We start from the raw sequence: 24,000 nt of genomic DNA on the forward strand, positions 1-24,000 counted from the left end.
TTAAAGGAGCTATAAGTAAGATATTTACCGTAACATCAACCTAAATTGAGAACTAAATCATTCTCATTTGTCACCCAGGATGGAAGTGACATTCCCTTAAAACAATCGGTCCTCTCCATAAACAATGTTTGAGTTTTCTCCTTTCAAACCTAGAGGTACGGTCCGGAATTGCAGAGTGCAGCCCGTGTTTACTTCCTGGTTTCTGAGCCAATCATATGAGAGTTCCCAGGGTTCCCAAAACAGAGAGCAGCATTTGGTATTTTATGTAAGTAATTAAAGGAGATAAAAAATAGTTAAATTCCCCCCACCCCCTTGGTACAGAGGGTTGGTGCTATGCTACTGGTCCAGCTGAAGCAACTGTAGAGATGATTAAACTTCAGTGTGTTGAAAGAAGGTGGTGGAAGTTGATATTTTTCAAAAGAAAAGCTTTTTCTAAATAAAATTCTCTTCTAACTGCATTAAAAATGAGAACATTTGCAGTTAACATGAGAACAGAGCAGTAAAACCGCAGTGAACCGCACGGAACGCCACTGGCGCATGCGCACTTCTAGTGTTTATGTATCCAGTTAGCTTAGCGGTTAGCTTAGCAGTTAGCTTCAGTGTTAGCCGCTAATTGTAGCTCCGCTGCTCTCACCGTAGACTTTGAAAACCGAGCTTTTTGTGACTCTCGGTCGCAAGAAGCAAACCGTGTTCATGTTTATGAGAAGAAGAGGAAGGCCTCAGTAGAAAGAAATAAGACCAGAGTGGATTCGGGAGATTTTTTTCATGCCACCCCCCTGAGGAGCGGAGCGGCAGGAAAGACGAAGACGGTCTTGCGCATCAAATCGCCGACTCTACCTTTAAATTAATAATGAACATGCTTTAATCACACTGGCCAGCCTGATCCTGTCTTGGTTACTGAAGCTTCTCCAAGGCAGATCTTTCTGTTCCTGGGAGATGGTTGTGAAACCATCTCCCAGTTTTAAAGTCAGGAGGTGAAATCTTTCAGGCTTGAAACTTTAAAACTTTCTAAAAAGGTTGTTTGGGTCACCCTAACTGTTTCTTCAGTTTTACTGCTGGAGGATGTTTCTGGTGCACCGAGAAGTTCTTTCACCCGGCAGATTTTCTTTATGCATGACTCTGCTGCAGTTTCTTAGTTTGTTCTCTCTTTTAGCCCATTGTGGCGTCGGGCAGCTTCGCTGTTTGTCCACTGATGTAATTTGCAGCGATAAAAGCAAAACAAAAGCCTGCATCTACAGCAGGGAGGGGCATTAGGGTACGAGCACGTTTCATTACCAAAGCAACATTAGCAGCAAGAAAAGAGGATTTGGTTGCAGATCAGGACTCCGGTGCACCGCGGTGAGTCTGCAGTGTTAGAAGTGCAGAGAGCAGCTATAACCTGGGAGGAGAAGCAGTGGAGGAAGGCGGTCAGAGCAGACAGAGTTCATACTGTGACCTTGAGAGGAAACTGTAGGGAGGCGAGCTCACTGAGACTGATTACACACTGCCTCCGGTCTACAGCACACAGAGAAAAATCACTGCATGGCTCCTCAGGCCTGTTTGGAAGATAAGGAGCTCCCCCCAGTTCCTATTATTGTCTGAGTGTGCCCGTGTATATTTCTTTTCTTTTTTTTTTTTTTATATCCTTTTCTAAAACACATCCAGCCAAAATGAGTGTGAGTGCTGCTGAGCTCAGTGTATTGTCTCTCGGTAATCCTTCATGTTTGATTAAAAAACAGCCATGCACTCGGTCTTTGTTCAGGAGGCGCGGATGGTCGAAGGCACAAAAGGTTTTCCAATCCTTTACAGCGAAGCGTTCTCTAACGTGAAGAAATAAACGATTCATTGGGGCTCGGTGCACCGCTCTCTAATAAAATCCGTCTTTATTTCTACATTTGTGGGATTTCTGGTCTTCTCCCCTGGGGAAAAGTTGTATTCTGTCACGTTTATGTTTTCCAGCTTTGCTCCAGTTCATTGAGGTCTGCAGAAATTTGCTTAACGTCCAACTACAGCACTCCAAACAGGCTGAGCTCTGGACTTTGACTAGGCCACTTGTGTTTTGGATCATCGTCCAGTTTATGACCCGGTTTGCTTTACAGATCAGTCCTCCATGCTTTGTGCTTCTGTAACAAAGCACAAACATCTCCACCTGGTCTCATCGGTCCAACGATGTGCTTCTAGTCTCAACAACGTTAGGCGTCTGCTGGAGGAGCTGAGGGGGAACGGCTAAAACCAATTAGGCTGATTCACTTTTCATTGCTAGTTTCTTTAGTCCCTGTGGTCCTGACCTTTAACCTTTAATGCTGGCAGCTCCTCCTCTCTGCAGGATGAAGGACTTTTGACCTTTGAACCCTTCTCAGGTTGATGAGCAGCACCAGTTGCTGCTCTGAGGTCGTTGCTGATGTCTTTCTGTCTTGGTGCTACGCCGACGATTCGGTTCCAAAACGGCTTCAACAAGCAGTTAAACATGAGCTTCTAACAATTTAAAAACTAATTCAAAGTTCTCAAACTGTTCTTCCTGTTTTAGTTCTGAGAACCAAAGGAACGTCTGAAATTAATGGGTCTTTTTCCAAATAGATGTTTGTTTGTTTGTTTTTTTGTCAGAAAAGAAACTCAAAGACGTTTCGGTACAATTAGTGAAAGCTTTTAATCTTTGATTGATGTAATTATGACTGATTGGCCAAAGAACAGCATTGTGTTGAATATCTGAACTAAACAGTCATAATGACTAAGAAAGTGCTGAGAAAACATTTCTGCCCTCATACAGATTTCTTATGTATTTGATATTTCGTCTCGTCCCACGTTTTCAGATCAAACTAATTTTAATATCAAACAATGATGATGTAACTAAATGCAATGATTCAATTATTAACGTGAAAAAAATACCTGGAGAAGTAATTACTGTGATAAAATAGGAGTGATTAACAACATTATTTGGTTCAACTTATCAGCCAAACCCTGGAGTGATTCTGCCTGACCCGTAGAATCATCACATCACTTTATCAGAACCATTCCGACCGCATGAAGTAGGCTAAAAGATCTGAAAAAAAAAAAAAACACGTCATGCGCCGATCTATAGAAATTCAAGAACAGATGAGAAAGATCCCTCCAACAGCGGCTTCCAGATCCGTTTTTAAGGCTGTGGGACTCACAGAACCACAGTCAGAACCATGATCCACACATGGAGAGAACCTGGACCAGCGGAGAACCTTCTCAGGAGAGGCCGACCCACCAGAATCACTCCAGGAACTCATCAGCGACTCAACCAGGAGGGCCCAGAACAACATCTAAAGCGCTGCAGAAAGATTGACTGGGCCAGAACTGCTGCTGGCCCAACAGAACCCAAAAGCCTGCCTTACGTTTACCAGAAAACATCTTGACGACCCCCAGAGGTTCTGGTGTAAAACTAACAGCATCCCAGAACCAGAACATCATACCTACAGTCAAGCATGGTGGAGGAGGCGTGATGGTCTGGGCGGCTGAACGACCGAACCCGACTGAGATGCCGCCGTCTGACCTTCACCAGATGGGTTCTGCTGGAGAACCCGCCAACGTGTCAAAGTTCCCCTACAGGGATGTCAAAGACTCAGAACCAGGTACCAGAACCTCTACATGCACCGCCAAAAGGGAACTAAACGTAAGTAACATTTTCTTGGAGTATATTTTTGCTTGATTTGAGCAGCTAAATAAGACTTTAAATAAGATTTGTCAGTGGAATGAGTAAAATAAAGATGAAGGACATGAATTCACTGCAAAAACGGATGTAAAAATAAGTAAAATGTTCTTAAAATTAGTGTTTTTGTCCTAGATTTGAGCAGGTAAATAAGACTATCTGCCAATGGAATGAGTATTTTGACCCCTAAAATAAGATAATTAGACATACTGCACTTGAAATAAGATGATGGAGATGAATTGTTCCTATTTTAAGTGCAAAAATCTTATTCTATTGGCAGATCATCTTATTTACCTGCTCAAATCAAGGAAAAAGACACAAATTTTAAGAAAATGTTACTTATTTTTAGTTCCGTTTTTGCAGTGTTGTTCCTCTTTTAAGCACTGAAATCTTATTCCATTGGCAAATAGTCTCATTTAGCTGCTTAAATCAAGGAAAAATACACTAATTTCAAGACAATTTCACTCAATTTTAGTTCCCTTTTTGCAGTGCGGCTGCTGCTGCTGCCCAGGGAGGAAGAGTCGTCTATTGGGGTTAAGGGTGTGATTACTTTTTCCACATGGAACCAGGTTGGTTTGGAGAGATTTTAACTACACTGCAAAAACGGAACTAGAAATAAGTAAAATGTTCTTAAAATGAGTGTATTTGTCCTTGATTTGAGCAGGTAAATAAGATGGTTTGCTTTTTCTGCACCTAAAATAGGAACAATTCATCTCCATCATCTTATTTCATGTGCAGGGTGTCTAATTAACTTATTTTAGGGGTCAAAATACTCACTCCATTGGCAGATAATCTTATTTACCTGCTCAAATCAAGGATAAATACTCTAACTTTAAGAACATTTTACTTATTTTTATATCCGTTTTTGCAGTGTAAAGGAGATAGATCTTCGTTTTGAAGCTTGAGCTGACATTAACGCCGTTTGACGATCTGAAAGAGGAATCTTTTCCACTTTACTGTTCGCCGGTCTGATAAAACGTTAAATTCCTGCAGTGACTCCAGCTTTTTGTATCTGTTTCTGCTGAACATCTCTGCCTTGACGCTCTGATCTTCACGTCTGCCTGCTTTTTTGTCCCGTTTTCTCTTCCTTGCTCGGAGAGACTCATGTTTTAATAAAGAAGAAACTGCAGGTCAGGAAATCCTGGAGGAGGTGAGCAGAGTTTTGTCTTTTCTGTTGCTTCCTACCAACGGTTCTGTTCACTTCAGTCTTCTGACGTTTCTTCTGTTCAGTTTTCATTCCTCCGTCGCCTCCAGTTTTTTATTTCCTCTTTTTTTTTCTCGTCTCTCGTCATTCCTTGCGTGCTTTCCGCCTCCGCTCCCCCTCACACACAGATAAACCTGTAGCTTCCTGCTCCAGATTGGTCAATATTCCCAATCCATACCCGTATGGATCGGCCCGCCTCATCGCTGGTCGTCTCGCTGCTGTAATCAAACTCTGCTTCTCTTAAAATGATCACCGCGCAAATTGACACAAAGAAAGAAGAAGAAACACAAATTAAATCTGCTGATCACAATCTAGCGGTTATCAATTCTTCCTCATCGACGCTGCTATCGATGGATCGGCTCCGCCTGCTGGGAGCCGAGCTGAGAGGAGGATTCTGCCAAAATAAGAGAGATTGGTTCTGAACATGTTCCCTCTGCTGGTTCTGGTTTACGGAGGCTGGACCTCGGTTCTGATCTGATGGCGGTGAGTTTCTGCCTCCACCTGAGCCGAGGCGCTTTGAATCGCTGCAGCTGCAGGGATGTTCCTCGGGAAGAAGAACATGAAAGGATAAACGAGATTCCTGCCGGCTAAACTTGTTCCCTGACACAAACATTAGTAGCAAGTCCTGTCTGCACAAATCTGCAGGAGCTCAGACACCTTAATTTCACTCTGAGGAGTAGATCTGCAGCCATTAGAATGCTGTAGAAACAGGATGGCAGCAGGACTGTCCGGATGTTGTACCTTCATAGTCAAGCTCACCTGTTCCTACTGTTTTTGTGACAAATTCCAGCATTTCCCAAACTTTCTGCCAGCGGGACGAAGCGGGGGAATGGATAGTTTTACTGTTTTACCAGCTAGAGGACCCACACTGCAAAAACTGAACTAAAAATAAGTTAAATGTTCTTAAAATCAGTGTATTTGTCCTTGATTTGAGCAGATAAATAAGACGATTTGCCAATAGAATAAGATTTTTGCAATTAAAATAGGAACAATTCATCTCCATCACCTTATTTCAAGTGCAGGACGTCTAATTATCTTATTTTAGGGATCAAAATACTCATTCCATTGGCAGATAATCTTATTTACCTGCTCAAATCAAGGATAAATACATTAGTGCAGTGCACCTACAGCCGTTTGTTCTCCAGCGTGGGAAACACTGCAAAAACGGTTCTAAAAATAAGTAAAATGTTCTTAAACTTAGTGTATTTGTCCTTGATTTAAGCAGGTAAAAAAGATTATTTGCCAATGGAATGAGTATTTTTACCCCTGAATTAAGATAATTAGACATCCTGCACTTGAAATAAGGTGATGGAGATGAATTGTTCTTATTTTAAGTGCAAAAATCTTATTCCATTGGCAAACCATCTTATTTACGTGCTCAAATCAAGGACAAATACACACATTTTTAGAACATTTTACTTATTTTAAGTTCTGTTTTTGCAGTGTAGATGAGACCCAGGTAGAGACGTTGGACCACGACGGACAGAACCAAACACAGCAGATCAGCACAGACACCTAATTCCAGCATGGCAGTGGCGGTGTGATGATCTGGGCTTGTTTTGCACCCACGGCACCACTAGCTGCTACCTGAACCAAAGCGTTGCCCTAACCGCCGTTTTTACCCACAAAGGATGAAATCTAGCCTCAGCACGGTACGATGAAACAGAATCATTACACCTTAATCATCAATTTATTACCCCACAGTAACAATGCTGAGAGAAAAACAGCAAAATACACAAAAATCTGATGAATCCTTTGATGCTTCTTTGAGGCTCCAGCAGTTTTGGCTGCAGTGAAACTAAATATGCGACAGAAGTGCATGAGAAGCGGGAACGTCGGGGGTGCTTCTCCGCATCAGAAGCTGCACGCCGACTCGCCCCCCCTGCAGAGACGGCACACCCGGCGCCGTAACCCGATTGTTCACGTTCACTTTGGCGGCTTCTGTTTGTCACAGCTGCAGTAAACAACAGCGAGAAGGTAAAAGATGAGAAGAGACAGAAGCCCCGTAAAGACTGGCAGGCAGGCTGAGAGCGGCGTAATTACTCAGTGAAACTGGGGAACACACAGAAAGTCGCTGCATGCAGGCGGCAAGGAGGCTGTAATTAGACGCTGCGCTGCTGCGCAAACCGAATCTGCTTCCCACTGCGAACGAGACGACGTTCAGCAGAGGTTTGGTGGGGGATTGAAGCGGATTTACACAGAAACCACAGAAGTGTGGCAGGAAAAGGGAAAGATGAAGCCGTGGAGCTAAAACAGAAACACATTTAGAGCTTTAAAAAAACACAACGTCACGTTTTCTGTCTGAGAGGCTGGTTGTGAAAGCTGTTTGCTGAATCCACAGGGACAGAGAACACGGATCCTTAAACGGAACCACGGGGGAACCAAACCCTAACAGGAGCAAGAACCTGTACCCTGCTCAGATTAATTAAAGGAACATGTTTTAATCAGTGTAACATGGAGTCAGATGAGCTCCTGGAACACTGACCCGGTCAGCGGGCCGTTAATCAGCGTCGGCCGTTCTGCTGCTAATTAAATTAACGACGAGACGAGCCCAAAGCAGGAAAGGTTCTGAAAGGTGGAGGACACACACACACCTTCCCTCCCTGTGCTGATTTATGGATCTCTTTCCGGTAGTTTTACATTTACACTGCAAAAACGGATCTAAAAATTAGTAAAATGTTGTTAAAGTTAGTGTATTTATTCTTTATTTGGGCAGGTAAATAAGATGATCTGCCAATGGAATGAATATTTTTACCCCTGAAATAAGATAATTAGACATCCTGCACTTTAAATGAGATGATGGAGATGAATTGTAACTATTTTAAGTGCAAAAATCTTATTCCATTGGCATATATTCTTATTTACCTGCCCAAATAAAGAATAAATACACCAACTTTAAGAACATTTTACTTATTTTTAGATCCATTTTTGCAGTGTACCCAGGGTCAGTGCCACTACTGGAACGGTGAGGCGGTACCTGGACCCCACAGAGGCTGCACACTGCAAAAACAGACCTAAAAATAAGTAAAATATTCTTAAAATTCGATTTTTTTGTCCTTGATTTGAGCAGGTAAATTATATTACCTGCCAATGGAATGAGTATTTTCTCCCCTAAAATAAGATAATTAGACATCCTGCACTTGAAATAAGACGACGGAGATGAATTGTTCCTGTTTTAAGTGCAAAAATCTTGTTCCACTGGCAAAGCATCTTATTTACCTGCTGAAATCAAGGACTGGTACACTCATTTTAAGAAAAGTTTACTTATTTTTAGTTCCGTTTTTGCAGTGCAGAGGCGGTCCAGCTGCACCAGGACGGCCCGTCGTTACGGGAAAGTCTCCCAGCACAGCCTGACCAGCATGGAGGAGATTCCAGGAGGCAGGCAGCTACTCCAGGAGAGCCGGACGGGTCCGTCAGACGTCCTTAACCCATCAGCAGGACCCCAATATGCTCCTTTTTGCAAGGAGGAACAGTATTTGTGCCAGAACCCAGCAAGGTGAGCTGCAGTGGGCCGCTAGCATGAACCTCTCTGACCAAACCGGAGAGACTTCCTCTCTAGCCCCATATAGTTTAACCTTTCTGATAAAGCTCATCCTCTGTTGCTTTAGAACTACCTTTAGATTAGATTCAATTGTTTTTTTCATTATTATAAATTGTTTGTAGCCCTGTTATCTTTGCCACCGTCATGCCAGAGTTTCTCCTTTTTTTTATCTTACATGTATCATCCTCCTCTTTTCAATCTGACTGATTTGGTACAGAGTAATTGCAGAAAGGGAATTAAAAGTGAGTAAAACTTTGTTGTAATGATGAATTTGTCCTTGATTTGAGCAGATTAATAAGATTATCTACTAATGGAATGAGTAGTTTGACCCCTAAAATAAGATAATTAGATATACTGCACTTGAAATAAGATGACGGAGATGAATTGTTCCTGTTTTTAAGTGCAAAAACCTCATTCCTTTATTTCATTTAAACTTGAAATCAAATCAAGGACAAATACACTCTTTTCAAGAGTTTTACTCACTTTTAGTTCCTTTGAGCAGAAACTGATGCACCAGCCAGAATCACTCGTGTTCATTTATTTAGTTTTCCACTTTAAATGAAGAGATTAAAGACCAGAAATACAGCCAAGGAGTGAGAAAAGTTACTAAAAGTTACTAAAAGTTACTAAAAGTTACTAAATGTTAACAACCAAACCATCTCCTCTGAGATCTGATCGGATGTTTTGCTGATGATCCATCCATCCATCCATCCATCCATCCATCCATCCATCACCCATCCATCCATCCATCCGTCTGTCCATCCATCCATGCATCCATCCATCCATCCATCCATCAATGCATCCATCCATCCATCCATCTATGCATCCATCCATCCATCCATCCATCTATGCATCCATCCATCCATCCATCCATCCATCCATCCATCCATCCATCCGTCCATTCATCCATCCATCCATCCATCCGTCCATTCATTCATCCATCCATCCATCCACTCATCCATCCATCCATCCATCCATCCACTCATCCATCCATCCATCCATCCGTCCATCCATCCATCCATCCACTCATCCATCCATCCATCCATCCGTCCATCCATCCATCCATCCATCCACTCATCCATCCATCCATTCATGCATTCATCCATCCACTCATCCATCCATCCATCCGTGCATTCATCCATCCACTCATCCATCCATCCATCCATCCGTGCATTCATCCATCCACTCATCCATCCGTCCATCCATCCATCCATCCATCCATCCATCCATCCATCCATCCATCCATCCATCCATCCATCCATCCGTCCACTCATCCATTGATGCACCACTTAAGGTAATCTTTTACAAACATGTTATTTTTATTTGCCATTTATCACCATTTTATCTTAGTTTTAATGAGGCTTTCTAGAAAGTGTTGTGAAACGACGTTTTCTAACTGGCGTGTGTAAGTTTGCTTCGTTGCCTTTATTCAGGCTGAAGCTTTGTGTTCTCCTCTCAGTGAGGAGCAGAACATCCTCCCTGTGGCTCAAACCGACAATCAAACATGGTTCGCTTGTGGGAAACATTTAACTCTCTGCTTTGCTTCTTCCCTCCTCTCCGTACCGACTCGGCTCCAGTGCGGCACGGGGACGAGTACCAGCGAGGCGTGCTCCAGTCTGCTCATGCTGCAGCAGGCTAATGAGCCCAAACACGCCTCAAAGCGTGGCGGAGACCGAAGAAGAGCCGCGGAACATTTCTGGGGCGCCGCCAGACAAAGAGAGGCTGAGAACATCAGAGATGTCTCTGCTGCGTCGCCGGATCACGCCCGGGCCGGATGAGCCGAGTTCAACCGACTGGCAGAGCCGAGCTCTGAGCAACGGATTACAACATGTTCCCACATTAAAGCCTGCTTTCCAAACCCAACTGTTACACAGAAGGAATAAGTTTGATTATAAAGCATCTGTGATGTGAGACCGGTGCACCTGTGTTTACCTGCAGCCTCGTCTCCTTCCATCTCGCTCTTACTTTAAAGAAAGGGAACAAAGGACTCTGGTTTTTCTGCTCAGAGCGTGCTCCCTTCTGTCGTTCCCACAGGGGCGTCCATCAGTACTTAATTTTGGCCAAAATTATCTTTTAATAAGCTCCCTGAAGGACGCGTGGAGCGCTGCACTGCAGAACTTCACATTCGGGGCTCTTTTTTTTATTCCAATCACTGACGGAGTCGTGGTTTCAGGGCTGGAATTAATGCTGCTTCTTGGAATACGTAATAACTCGCCGGCTTCAGAAATTATCACCCCAGGAGCTCAACAGCAGGAAGGAACAAAAAAAAATAAAAACCTCTGCTGGAGTTTGAAGAGGTCCGCTTATGCCGAAGCGCCGGTGGTTCTGGACCGCTCGCTGCAAACGGGCTCAAAGATCACAGTTTGCTGAACTTTCCAACCTGACTTCACTTCCTTAAAGGTTGCAGTAATTCAGTTACGTCCAGCTCGAAGCCTAGACTTTGACTAGGCCGTTGCGACACTTTGGTGTCCATCTCTGTTGTAGATCTGCTGATCTGCTGTTGACCCGGTTTGGTCCGAGCTTCAGCGCTCATACAGATGCCCCCACAGCTGCTGAAGCGTTGAGCGTTGAGAAAGTAAGTGCACCGTTGCGTCTTTTCTAGGATTCATGGGTAAAAGCGTATGAGAAGACGACCAGTCGATGGATGCATTTCACCTGCTTGATGCTTCTCATCTTAAATCCTGCAAAAGAAGCCAGGCTGTGCTGAGGTTTCATAGATACTGGTTTGATCTGTGCTGTTTTCATCGGTTTCATTAATCCTGACATGCGTTTCCTCTTCCTTAAAGCATCCTGAGTTTAGCTTCCTGAATGAAAGCTAACTGTCAGCATTCCTGTTTGGGCTCAGCAGGAACGTTTTCGGCAGATTACCCAGAGTTCCACACACGCCTCTAACCTCTATGATTTCGGGACGTGTAACTTACGCGTGTTGCTCGGCTGCAGGTCCATGGGAATCATCATCTTTCCCCGCGTTCCCCTTCTGGCGCTGATGGAGCGGTCCAGGGTGGAGATGCCGCTGGACGCCTCGTCGGCATCGGCTCCTGGAAGAAACAGAAAAAAAAAGAAGCTTTTAAAAGAGATTTTCACTTGATGTGCTGCAGTACAGACCGGATTTCATCTGTACACTGCAAAAACGGAACTAAAAATAAGTCAAATGTTCTTAAAATTTGTGTATTTGTCCTTGATTTGAGCAGGTAAATAAGATGATTTGCCAATGGAATTAGATTTTTTCACTTAAAACAGGAACAATTCATCTCCATCATCTTATTTCAAGTGCAGGATGTCTAATTATCTTATTTTAGGGGTCAAAATACTCATTCCATTGGCAGATAATCTTATTTACTCGCTCAAATCAAGGACAAATGCACTAATTTTAAGAACATTTTATTTATTTTTAGATCCATTTTTGCGGTGTAGATTTAGAAAAAACTATTTGGAAGGAGAAACTCAGCATTTCCACTGCAAAAACAGATCTAAAAACAAGTAAAATTTTCTTAAAGTTAGTCTATTCGTCCTTGATTTGAGCCAGTAGATAAGATTATCTGCCCCTAAAGAGTATCCTTGCCCCTAAAATAAGATAATTAGATATCCTGCCTTTGAAATAAGTGGAAAAATCTCATTCCATTGGCAAATCATCTTATTTACCTGCTCAAATCAAGGACAAATACAACAATTTAAAGAAGATTTGACTTATTTTTAGTTCTGTTTTTGCAGCGTCTTGATCTGAGACAGCACTGCAAAAACAGAACTAAAAGTCAGTGAAATTTTCTTGAAATCATTGTATTTTTCCTTGATTAGACCAGGTAAATAAGACTATTTGCCAATGGAATAAGATTTTTGCACTTAAAACAGGAACAATTCATCTCTATCGTCTCATTTAAAGTGCAGGATATCTAATTATCTTATTTTAGAGATGAATTGTTCCTGTTTTAAGTGCAAAAATCTCATTCTATTGGCAAATAGTCTTATCTACCTGCTCAAATCAAGGAAAAATACACTCATTTCAAGACATTTTTACTTATTTTTATTTCCCTTTTTGCAGTGAGGGAGACGACTCCAAACACATCAAATCCTCGTCAGCCGAGAAGACTAAAGCCGCCGGTGATGAAGGATTTATTATCTTGTACCTGAGTGGCTGCTCTTGCTGCCCATCTGGCTCTCTGATTGGCTGTGAGCCACCTGGGGGAGGTCCTGGCAGGACTGGATGGGCGAGTCGCGGCCGGACGGCGCCACGCTGGGAGCTTTCTCAATGTTCTTCATCTCCATCTCCTCGTGGTGGATCCACAGGTCCGGGGGCCGCAGCTCCTTCTGGCTGCCTTTGCGTTTGCCGGCGCTGTGGCTCGCCCTCTTCCTGAGAACGGAGGAAGGCAAAGAGAAAGCAGGACGGCTCAGTGTGTTACGGAGAAACAGCAGTCCTAGAGAATAAGTTAAGTTGGTCTAAAACATTGGCAGGGTTATATAAATGTAAAGACTTTTTAAATCAAAAAACATTATATTCCTTATAGTGTTCATTAGTTTGGTCTAAGTGTGGGGAAACGCCTATAAAGCTAAATTAAACCCATTGTTCATAATTCAAATTGTAAATAAAGCAGCTCATACAAACTAACTTTTTTGTTAATTTAAAAACAATAACATTTTAAAGATTTGGTTGACTTTAAAACTGCTCAATTCATGTACAAAGTAAAGAATAATTTGTTGCCAGCACACATTCAGGGTCTGTTTATGACCTTAAAGGGTACACTGCAAAAAGGGAACTAAAAATAAGTAAAATTTTCTTAAAATATGTATTTTTTTCCTTGATTTGAGCAGCTAAATAAGACTAATTGCCAATGGAATGAGACTTTCTACCACTAAAATAAGATAATTAGACATCCTGCACTTGAAATAAGATGATGGAGATGAGTTGTTCTCATTTTAAGTGTAAAAATCTTATTCCATTGGCAAATAGTCTGATTTACCAGCTCAAATCAATGAAAAATACACTAATTTCATGAGGATTTTACCTACTTTTAGTTCCCTTTTTGCAGTGTATAAAATGTTCAGAAAACCAAAAGCAAGAACAAATGTAAAACAATGTTGTATTTTTTTTGTTGGGGTTGATGTACGGAGCAAATTAGACCAGGAGCTAAAAGACTGTTCAACATTAAGAAGGTTTAAAAACATATTTAAGAATAATGTGAATACAAATTATGAATCATGTGAATGTAATTAATAGCAGTAAGATGTTAGCTGTATTGCCTTTTCTTCAAAATGTTGGTATTGTAGAATTTTTTTTTTTGCTAAAATCATATTTTGGTTTGTATCATAAAAGGTAGCCATCTTTTTTATTTTTAATTATCTTTTTCTTTTCTAGTCCAATGTAAATTGGCTTTGGAGGGTGGGCATTATAAGTTTACTGCTTCTGAACAATTCAGTTCAGTTTATTTATGCAGTGTCAATTCACAACACGTCACCTAAAACTCAACCTTTTGTTGTTGTTGTTGCTTCTTCTAATTCTTTTGCAAACACCAATCTTAAAAGTGTGGAGTGCTGCTGGTCTTCTGGGTTAGGTCAGCTTTAAACATCTACAGGCTGAAGCTTTGACTTGTCCTTTTTTATGAAATAACTTGGATGGAGAACATCTGGGAACATCAGTTTTCACGTCTTGCCACACATTCTCAGTGGGATGTAGGTCTGGACTTTGACTAGGCCGTCCCGTTATATCTCTGGCTGCTTGGTTCTGCTGCTGGAAGGTGAACCTCCGCCCTGGTCTCTGGTCTTCTGCAGCCTCCAACAGGTTCTCCTCCAGGATGGTCCTGATTCAGCTCTGCCCTGCTTCCACTCAGGATGATGCTGCCACCACCGTGTTTCATTGTGTGGAAGCTATCTACAGAGTGACTGATAGCTGTCCTGCTTTCTGATTCTCCCACCTGAGCCACAGATCTCTACAGCTCCTCCTAAGGGGAAGGAGCTGTTTTTGTTGGTTTGGTTCTGGACAAGCCAAAACCATGGCCATGGCTGCGGGAAGCGGGGGTGCTGGGGGTGCTGCAGCACCCCCTAGTGGCGACAGGGCGATTCTTAAAAAAATTATTAAAAATACTTTGCACAATTTCTAAATTTTTTATTTAAAATTTTTGGGGAAATTATTTAGACTTTTTTTTAATTTACTATTACATGTATTTGGATTTTAATTTAATTATTTTGAGGCCTAATCAACACAAGTTCTTGGCAAGTTGTCATGGCAACGTCAAGCAAGCTAGTGGTTGCCGAGTAAAGAGGTATCCCGCTCGCAGCAGCAGACTAGTAATGGGCCAGAATCTGTATATATTCACCTGAGAACTGATGATGTCTGTCTGTTACTGACCCTGGTTATGTGCACTGAAGTGTATATGACAATAAAGTAGTGATTATCAATCTATTTATTTATTTTTTGTTGTATTTTAAATAGGCCTATAGGCTCATGGGTCTTTTGTCCAAAAAAAAAAAAAAATTCACAGCACCCATCCTGTTCAAAATTACTTCCAGCGGCCCTGAAAAGGTCAGATTCAGTCTCACCTAGAACAGAACATCTGGCGAGCCACCTGAGTCACAAACGCTTACTTTCTTTGCTGGGATGACGAGCGGTGGATGCAGACGAGCGCCGTGACCACGACCACGCTGATGGCTCCCACGGAGACCAGGATGATGACCAGCAGGTAGCTGTTCTTCTGAGGCGTGACGCTGCCGTGAGGAGGACGCATCTGACCGATGGGCGACTCTGGGGAACGTCAGAGAGGCGGGATCAGCAGGTTTTCACCATCAGAACCAGCAACAAACAGGAAGTTAGCCTTTTCTGGAGGGAAAGCCGCTAACGCTCTATGACGGCGAGAGAGATGAACCAAACCTGAGGACAACTAAACGGGTTCATCCTGATCTGCATGTGAATAAATATTATTTTTTAATTATTAACCGTGAAACAGTCTGCAGGGATGCTGATTGTTCTGACTGGGATGAACTGACCAATCCCTTCAGGAGGGTCTCCACTGGTTTTATTATGACTCGGTTTCAGTCCAGGACCTCAACACCACAGCAACTGGATTCAGTTTAGGATTAAAGTAAGACCAGAAAACCAGGAAACACCAGGCTTAGACCAACATCTACAGCAAACAGATTAAACATCCTGTAATGTTTTCACGTTAGATCAAACTGCCATTTATTACAGAAAGGTCTCTACACTGCAAAAACTGAACTGTAAATAAGTAAAATGTTCTTAAAATCAGTGCATTTGTCCTTGATTTGAGCAGCTTAATAAGATGATTTGCCAATGGAATAAGATTTTTGCACTTAAAATAGGAACAATTCATCTCCATCATCTTATTTTAAGCACAGTATATCTAATTATCTTATTTTAGGGGTCAAAATACTCATTCCATTGGCAAATAATCTTATTTACCTACTCAAATCAAGGATAAATACACTAACTTTAAGAACATTTTACTTATTTTTAGATCTGTTTTTGCAGTGTAAAGGGCTGATAAATAAATAGAAGACGCTCATAAGATAAAATAAATGCAGGAGTAAATATGTTTGTATAAAAAGCTGAGTCCACAAGAACAAGTGGGTATAGAAAACCTAAGCAAAAGTAGACAAACGAAATATGCACAAATAAGATCAAATACCTGCGTAGAATTGAAATATACACTGCAAAAATGGAACTAAAAGTAAGTAAAATGTTCTTAAAATTAGTACATTTGTCCTTGATTTGAGCAGGTTAATAAGATGATTTGCCAATGGAACAAGATTTTTTGCACTTAAAACAGGAACAACTCATCTCCATCATCTTATTTCAAGTGCAGTATATCTAATTATCTTATTTTAGGGGTCAAAATACTCATTCCATTGGCAGATAATCTTATTTACCTGCTCAAATCAAGGACAAATACACTAACTTTAAGAACATTTGACTTATTTTTAGATCCATTTTTGCAGTGTAAAGGTTTAAGCACAAGCAGGTTAGAGAAGATAGGAAATAGAATCATAAAATCATAAAAACAGGCGGCTCCACAACGACTCAATTTTCCTGAGAGAGAAAAGTTTGGACTAAGAATAAACTGAAGCGGACTGGAATGTGACTCTAGTGACGCTCCAAGTGTTGTGAATTGGTGCCGTTTAGATAAACTTCCTGGCAACACAGTGGTTCCTTCAGTGGGTTCAGCCTTTTCTATGCTGGACGGAAACTAAAATCCAAAGAAATGTTTTGAAAAACGTTCAGATAATCTGTGGAACGTCTGCTTGGCCTGCATGTGAGTCGGCAGGAGGAAAACTGAGGAGACACCGTTCACTCATTAAACCCACGTCTGAGCAAAGAGGCAGAAGGAGGAAAGAAAACTCTGAAGATGGAGAGAAAAAAATGTGCGTCCGATAAAGAGAGAGGCACTCTCCCTCCTTCAGCCTCTCTCCATTTGCTCGTCTTTCCCAATGAAAAGCCCAATCCATCAAAGCTTCCAGCTGCAGCTGCTGGACCCACGAATCCGCCGCTGCTTTCCTTTTAAACTTCCATCTAATAAACCCTCGCCCCGCTTGCTCTCTGTTTTTCACATTTCTGCCATTGATTTCATCTTAAAGCGAAAGCCGAGAGACGCTCCTGCTGCCGTCAGCGTGCCGAGGGACCCGGAGCTGAGAGATCGTTAAAGCACAACTCCTTTGTTGTCATCGGCAGGCAGAGTGGTTGCTGAGACATGGGCAGGACGGGAAGACTGACAGACTAATTACTCTCCCCGGGCACAGACAAGAAAAAGACTTGATTAATGACCTCCTATCATAATTATCCCAGCGCTGAATGAAAACATTTAACACCTTGTTAAGTTAATGCATCTCACCTCCTGTATCACCTGCTGATTTATTGCCTCAGCAGCAGAACAGCAGCACCTGAAGTGCAGAGAGATCCCGGCGCATGATGTCATTTACCATAAATTCATGTTTATCTGAAGCGCTCCGCCCCGCTGCCACTGCTGCTGCAGCCATTTGATCAGGGAAAACCCAACTAATTATGTTTTATTTAAATCCCCCAAAATGTCCCAATTAAGTTCCTGTTGCTCCGCCGCCACGAAAACTGGGAAGGGCAACTTCAAAAAGATCCAGTTTATAAAATGTTTAAACAAACGGAACGGTTTCTGCTGCTGTTTTATTCACATGGAAATGTTTTACATTCCTGTCTGATAATTAAAGTTGGATAGGACTCAGTGCAGAACCGAACAGAAGAAATTAACTGTGGGATGTTTTCCAATAATGAAAAAGGTTCTGCGCCACAGCGGAGCGGACCGGAGGGTTCTGGGCTGGGAGTCCTCAGGGTTTCATCTTTCGTCTCTGCACCCGTCCTCAAACCGCCACCTTTATGGTTCTCCGGAGCGGTTCCCCGCCTGCTGCCAAGCAGAATCCGGTCAGAACCAGGGCTCCATCCGGATACCTCTAATTATAGCGCCTAGCTCCTTCACCGTCCATGGGATCAACAGTAATGCTACGTTCAGACCAAACACGTTTTTTAGAGTCAAAAAGGCGTCCGACGGCTCAACTTTGAAGTTTGTGCACATAAAAATCTGGCAAAGTGACTCCTGTGGGGCGGAGCTACCCCGTTCCTCTTCTCCGCCGGACTCTTTGCGGATGAAATTGAGAGATTTCTCAAGGCGTGGCGTTATTTACTGGGTACACTGCAAAAAGAGAACTAAAAGGAAGTAAAATGTTCTTGAAATTAGTGTATTTTTCCTTGATTTCAGTAGCTAAATAAGATTATTTGCCAATGGATTAAGATTTTTGCACTTAAAACAGGAACAACTCATCTCCATCATCTCATTTCAAGTGCAGGATATCTAATTATCTTATTGAAGGGGTAATAAATACTCATTCCATTGGCAAATAACCTTATTGCTCAAATTAAGGGGGAAAAAAATTAATTTCAAGAAAATTTTACTTACTTTTAGTTCCTTTATTGCAGTGTAAAGCTAGAGAACGTTGTTGTTTGATGGCGTGTCTGGATTCACCAGATAATTCAGAGGTGTTTTGAGCTCACGTTTCACCCGAGCCCAGTTTGAGGCCAGATGTTAACATTTATCAGTGTTGAGAAGTAAAAATATTTTCTGTCACCGTGTCACACAGCGGAGTCTCTCTGATCGGTTGACGCTTTGAGTTCAGCTCCAAACGTTCAGATTTTCCAACTCTTGGCTGAACGCAGCACAAGAACTCTTTTGTGGGAGGAAAGGAGCTTTGGACCGATTTCGGACACCCGTTAACTCCGACTTCATTACGTGACGGAAACGCACATGGAAGATGAGAGTCACATTGGGGCCCACAGAGTGCACACTCTCTTCTCTCCGGACATTTCCATGAGGTGACCTGTGCTGATAAATCTTGCTCCTTATAGCTCCTTAGCACCGGCAAGGGAGGTAGCGAGGTTCCTAGGCTAAACTAGCTGCGAGAGGAAGCATACAGGCTCCTCTTCCTACACTGCAAAAACAGAACTAAAAATAAGTAATATTTTCTTAAAATTAGTGCATCTGTCCTTGATTTGAGCAGGTAAATAAGATGATTTGCCAATGGAATAAGATTTTTGCACTTAAAATAGGAACAACTCATCTCCATCATCTTACTTCAAGTGCAGGATGTCTAATTATCTTATTTTAGGGGTCAAAATACTCATTCCATTGGCAGATCATCTTATTTAACTACTCAAATCTAGGTCAAAAACACTAATTTTAAGAACATTTTACTTATTTTTAGGTCTGTTTTTGCAGTGTACCTCCTTCCACTATTTGGACAGCACTTATGGCGACCGCTGATGGCTTCTGCTTTGGCTGAAGAGTCCTGACCCAGCAGGGTATTCAGGGTTACCAACTGGAAAGAGTCTCAAGTGGAGAAATGGTTCTTTGCTCATGATGATAAGATGGAGGAGGAGATGGACAGAATGATGAGGCAATCATCCATAACGGAGGGAATAACGGTGAGGCAACTGCTCCACCTGCATGTCAGGAGATATGGAAGATGACCTGAAGATCCCAGGTAAGAGCTGCTGAGCTAGCTTCCTCTGGGGGGTGCTTGGTTCCTCTGACCCTGATTAAAACATCTGGTATGGAAACTGTTTGATGTGGAGCCCTGGCTTACATGAGAAACTACAACCAGGCCTACTATCCATCTGTCTCCAGTTTCTCTCATCTGAAGCTACGACATGTTCCCGGACCACTGGCTTCTCAGTTCCCTCCAATAACCGAGCTTCTGAGAGTTTTCCATCTTGAACTCGTCTCCTCAACCCACTCCTACTTCACAAGGACTCAAAGTGAAACTTCAATCATGCTTTTATCAAGAAGCTTCAAAGAAGCCATCTCCTTCCTCCTCCCAATGGTTCTTCTCCTCTTTCTTCCCCATCCTTTCTCTCATGTTGGTGACAGAGTTCCGTCAGAAGGATTGATCTGAGCGATGGGCTGAGAAGCCGTTTGGGAAGAGCTCAGAGAAGAGATGTTGGGTCTTTGCATAAAAAAATGAGTTATTTTAAGTTGTTGCGTTCTACCATAAACCCTAAAAAATGAGCTTGTTTCCAGGAAATTCTGAGATTCACTCTCTTGACTGACCTGGGGTTGCCTCGGTGTTGCTACAGGAGGCGCTTGAAGAGAGGAAAACGTGGGAATAAATGGATGGATGACAATAAGGTTGTATTGCATGCTGTCAAAATAAACAGAATAAATACTGTAGTGGATAAAGATGAATTTCAAGGCTGGACTATTGTAATTCTTTACTCTCAAAGTCTTCAGCTGATCCAAAATGCTGCAGCAAGAGGTCTGATGAAAATCAACAAGCGGGATCATATTTCTCCAATTTTAGCTTCCCTTCATTGACTTCCTGTTAAATCAAGAATAGAATTAAAAATTCTTCTTCTAACGTATAAAGCCCTTAATAATCAAGCTCCATCATATATCAGAGCTCTGATTACCCCGTTTACCCCGTTTCTAGTCAGAGTGGCTCATGTTACCCTGAGCTACCTCTATAGTTATTCCCAAAATTTGGAAGTCTGCTTTTGTTACCCCATTATTCAAAGGTGGCGATCCAGCAATTTTAAATAGCTATCGGCCTATATCAAAGCTCTGCATCCTATCAAAGGTTTTAGAATCTTTAATCAATGAACAGTTGAAAGAATATCTGTACTCCAATAATCTGTTGTGTAAATTTCAGTCAGGTTTTAGAAAAGGTCATAGTACTATCACAGCGACTTTGAAAGTGATGAATGATATCTTGGCAGCTCTTGACAATAAACAACATTGTGCTGCACTTTTCATTGATTTATCAAAAGCGTTCGACACTGTCAACCACAATTTACTTGAAGAGAGATTGACCAAAATTGGACTCTCTAAACAAGCCGTTGGATGGTTCAGTAATTATCTGACTGATCGATCTCAATGTGTCAAATCAGATAAAATTTGTTCTAATTCATTGTCACTAACTAAAGGAGTGCCCCAAGGCTCCGTTTTGGGGCCTCTACTATTTACTATCTATGTGAACAATGTTGGTCAGGATCTTATAGACACTAACTACCATTTTTATGCTGATGACATGATTTTTTACAGTTTTGGAAAAAAACCCTAGTGCGTGTGTCTTTACGTTACAGATTGCTTCAGCCTGTACTGAATTTGGTTCAGTACAGGCTTTTAAAATTAGATCTTATTTTAAATTCAAATAAAAGTAAAATTATGCTATTTTCAAGAAAAAAGACAAAATTGCAAAATAGCTATCCTCTTATCACTTTGCATGGGTCAGAAATAGAAAGGGTTCAATCTTTTAAATATTTAGGAATTTTAATTGATGAAAATCTAAATTTTAAACCTCATGTTGAACAATTGCTTAAAAAACTCAGACTTAAAATTGGCTTCTTCTTCAGGAATAGGCTTTGTTTCTCTTTTAAATCGAAGAAGAGACTGGTAGCTGCAACGTTTTTACCCATTCTGGACTATGGTGACCTAATCTATATTAATGCCCCAGATCAAGTTTTAAAAATGTTAGACTCAATTTACCATGCCTCCCCACGATTTATCACAAATTGTAAGCCTCGCACACACCACTGTGAACTTTATATACGTGTGGGCTGGCCAGGATTAGAGACACCTAGACTCACTCACTGGTAAATGATCATTTATAAGGGTATTCTGTGTCTGCTCCCCTCATACCTCTGTGAGTACATTCAACCAAGAGCGGCTGGACTGTATTCTCTATGTTCTCAAGAGTCTCTGCTTCTGTCTGTACCTAGTATCCGCACTGAAGCTGGAAAGACAGCTTTTCAGTACTTTGCCCCCACAGCATGGAACAATCTTCAGAAAGACTGGAAGTTGAAGGATTTGATTCTGATTGGACATTTTCAACGATTGCTCAAAGGTTTGGAAATGAGATCTATGGTTTGTAACTGTTTTATGAAATTCTAATTTAGATAGATGTTATTGTAAACTGTAATGTAAATTGTAATGTAATATTTTGCCGCTATCTTGGCCAGGACTCCCTTGAAAAAGAGATTGTTAATCTCAATGGGACTTTTCCTGGTTAAATAAAGGAATAATAAGTTATGCTGCTATAGGCTTAGGCTGCTGGAGGACATCAGGGTCTAATTCTCTCACTCTGCTGAGTTCTCCTACTGCTCTCCAATCTGCATTGTTTGTTGTTATTTCATCTTTTAACTTTTTGTTCTCTGTCATTTTTCTCTTCATAGAAGGTACACCTGGTCTGGTGTTCTGTTAGCTGTGACATCATCAGGGGAGGCAGATCATCCTCTATTACCATCTAACATAGAAAGTACTCCTGGGTCAATGTGAGCTTCTGTGCTTTCTGTGTCTCTGCTCTGTCTTCTCTAAGCCCCAGTGGGTGGAGGCAGATGAGCGTTCACACTGAGCCTGGTTCTGGTTCTGCTGGAGGTTCTCCTCCCTGTTAAAGGGGAGTTTTCCTCTCCACTGTCGCTTCATGCATGCTCAGTATGAGGGATTGCTGCAAAGCCATCAACAATGCAGACGACTGTCCACTGTGGCTCTACGCTCTTTCAGGAGGAGTGAATGCTGCTTGGAGAGACTTGATGCAACCTGCTGGGTTTCCTTAGAGAGGAAACTTTCTCACCAACCTGGAGGATCTGATGGAGTCTGACTTTGGAAACAGCCTTGAGGTGATGTGTTAATTGTTAATTTGCACTGTATAAATAAAATTAATTGAACTGAATTGAATTAACCACAACCCTACCCTCAATCCTAACACCAGCTCATATTTTGCAGTTCTACACATTACCAGCACCTTCTTACAGCGATCCCACCAGATCCCCCGACCCAAAATCTGACCCATGTTCCTGTATGCGGACCGGACCAGGACGCAGGAACACAGGGAAATCATGCCATACTAGCAGAAAGCCACGATGGGGTTGCAGCCTAAGAGATACTCCATACAGAACACCGTCATAGCAGCCAATAACCAAGTTTCCTGGGATTTATTTCAGGCAAAACTATCAGAGAACAATACTGAACAATTCTGAGAAGGTTTCTTTAAGGTTATTCCAAAAAAAAAGTAAAAAACAAAGCAGCTGGACTTGTTTTCCGTAGTTTGAAGACGTTTCGCTTCCTATCCAGGAAGCTTTCTCAATTCAAAAAGTCTGGAGTAAGTACGTTTCTTTAAGGTTGGACGGGGTTTTAAGTTTTATGGTGAAGACAGGCTTTTTCTACTGTATCCCATAATGCAATGCTGACCTGGCTACGGGAAGGTGTTTGGCTCAAGCTTGCAGGGCACAGCTGGTAGCTGTGTCGGAGTCCAGGACCAAGACCGTTCTCTGGACTTTTACTGTAATCTTACGTTTATAGATAATCCATTACAAACTAATTGGCTACTCAGCTCCAGCCTGACTGGTTCTATTGATGCGAACAAACGTTTTCACAGCGATTTTTACCATGGCAGTATTTCTTCTTCCAGCATCACATTTTGTCATTGCCTTTGCAGATGTACGGTAAATAAAAACCACAACAATTATTTCCCAAACAGCAACAATGCAATCAGTTTAATGGCCAAGACACAGTGTGGCTGAAGAGATTAGGGGACATGAACGGCAAATAAAAGAAAATCAGGACAGACCCAATGACTGTCAAAATGTTTGTACTGTAGCAATCAGCAGCAGGAGAGTTTAGAACCCTGCTGTGGTGCCTCTGAGCAAAGCACTGATGCCCGGGTGGAGTAGATATTTAATACCCGATTGAATTTATCCAGCACAAAATAAACAAACCCTTACATTGTCGATAAAGAGCCGAGAGAATCTAAAGAGACGAAATCCAGCAGGAAAAGAAATGTGAAGAGCTACAAAGAGATCCTCGAGGATTTCTACAAATGTTCTTTTATATATATAAATTCTCTATAGATTATAACATGAAATCCAACAGCACAGAAAGATGGGTTTACTGCTGGGGGGGAAACAAAACGCAGCGCACAGCCTCCCATAAGGAGGCAAGAAATCTCAAGCCCTGCTGTTAATAAACCAAAGCACGGAATCAGAAACTACTGGGACTGAGATCTCCATCACTTACTGGTGCCTGTCAGACACCAAAGGTCAAAATAATCTGATTACAGAGCCAGAACAACAAACAAAAAAAAACT

General features: G+C 41.9%; 1 protein-coding gene across 1 annotated transcript in view; it reads right to left on the reverse strand.

The window, feature by feature from the left end:
* The window catches only part of dcc (DCC netrin 1 receptor), a gene marked incomplete in the record, with an annotated part of 404,255 nt that overhangs the window by 30,658 nt on the left and 349,597 nt on the right, over window positions 1-24,000 (reverse strand). The window contains 3 exon segments of the mRNA XM_036139981.1: window positions 11,319-11,435; window positions 12,522-12,745; window positions 14,974-15,130. Of these exon segments, the coding sequence (XP_035995874.1) occupies window positions 11,319-11,435; window positions 12,522-12,745; window positions 14,974-15,130 (498 nt within the window).

The sequence above is a fragment of the Fundulus heteroclitus genome, chromosome 8 (assembly GCF_011125445.2).
Source record: "Fundulus heteroclitus isolate FHET01 chromosome 8, MU-UCD_Fhet_4.1, whole genome shotgun sequence".
NCBI classification, from domain to species: Eukaryota; Metazoa; Chordata; class Actinopteri; order Cyprinodontiformes; family Fundulidae; genus Fundulus; species Fundulus heteroclitus.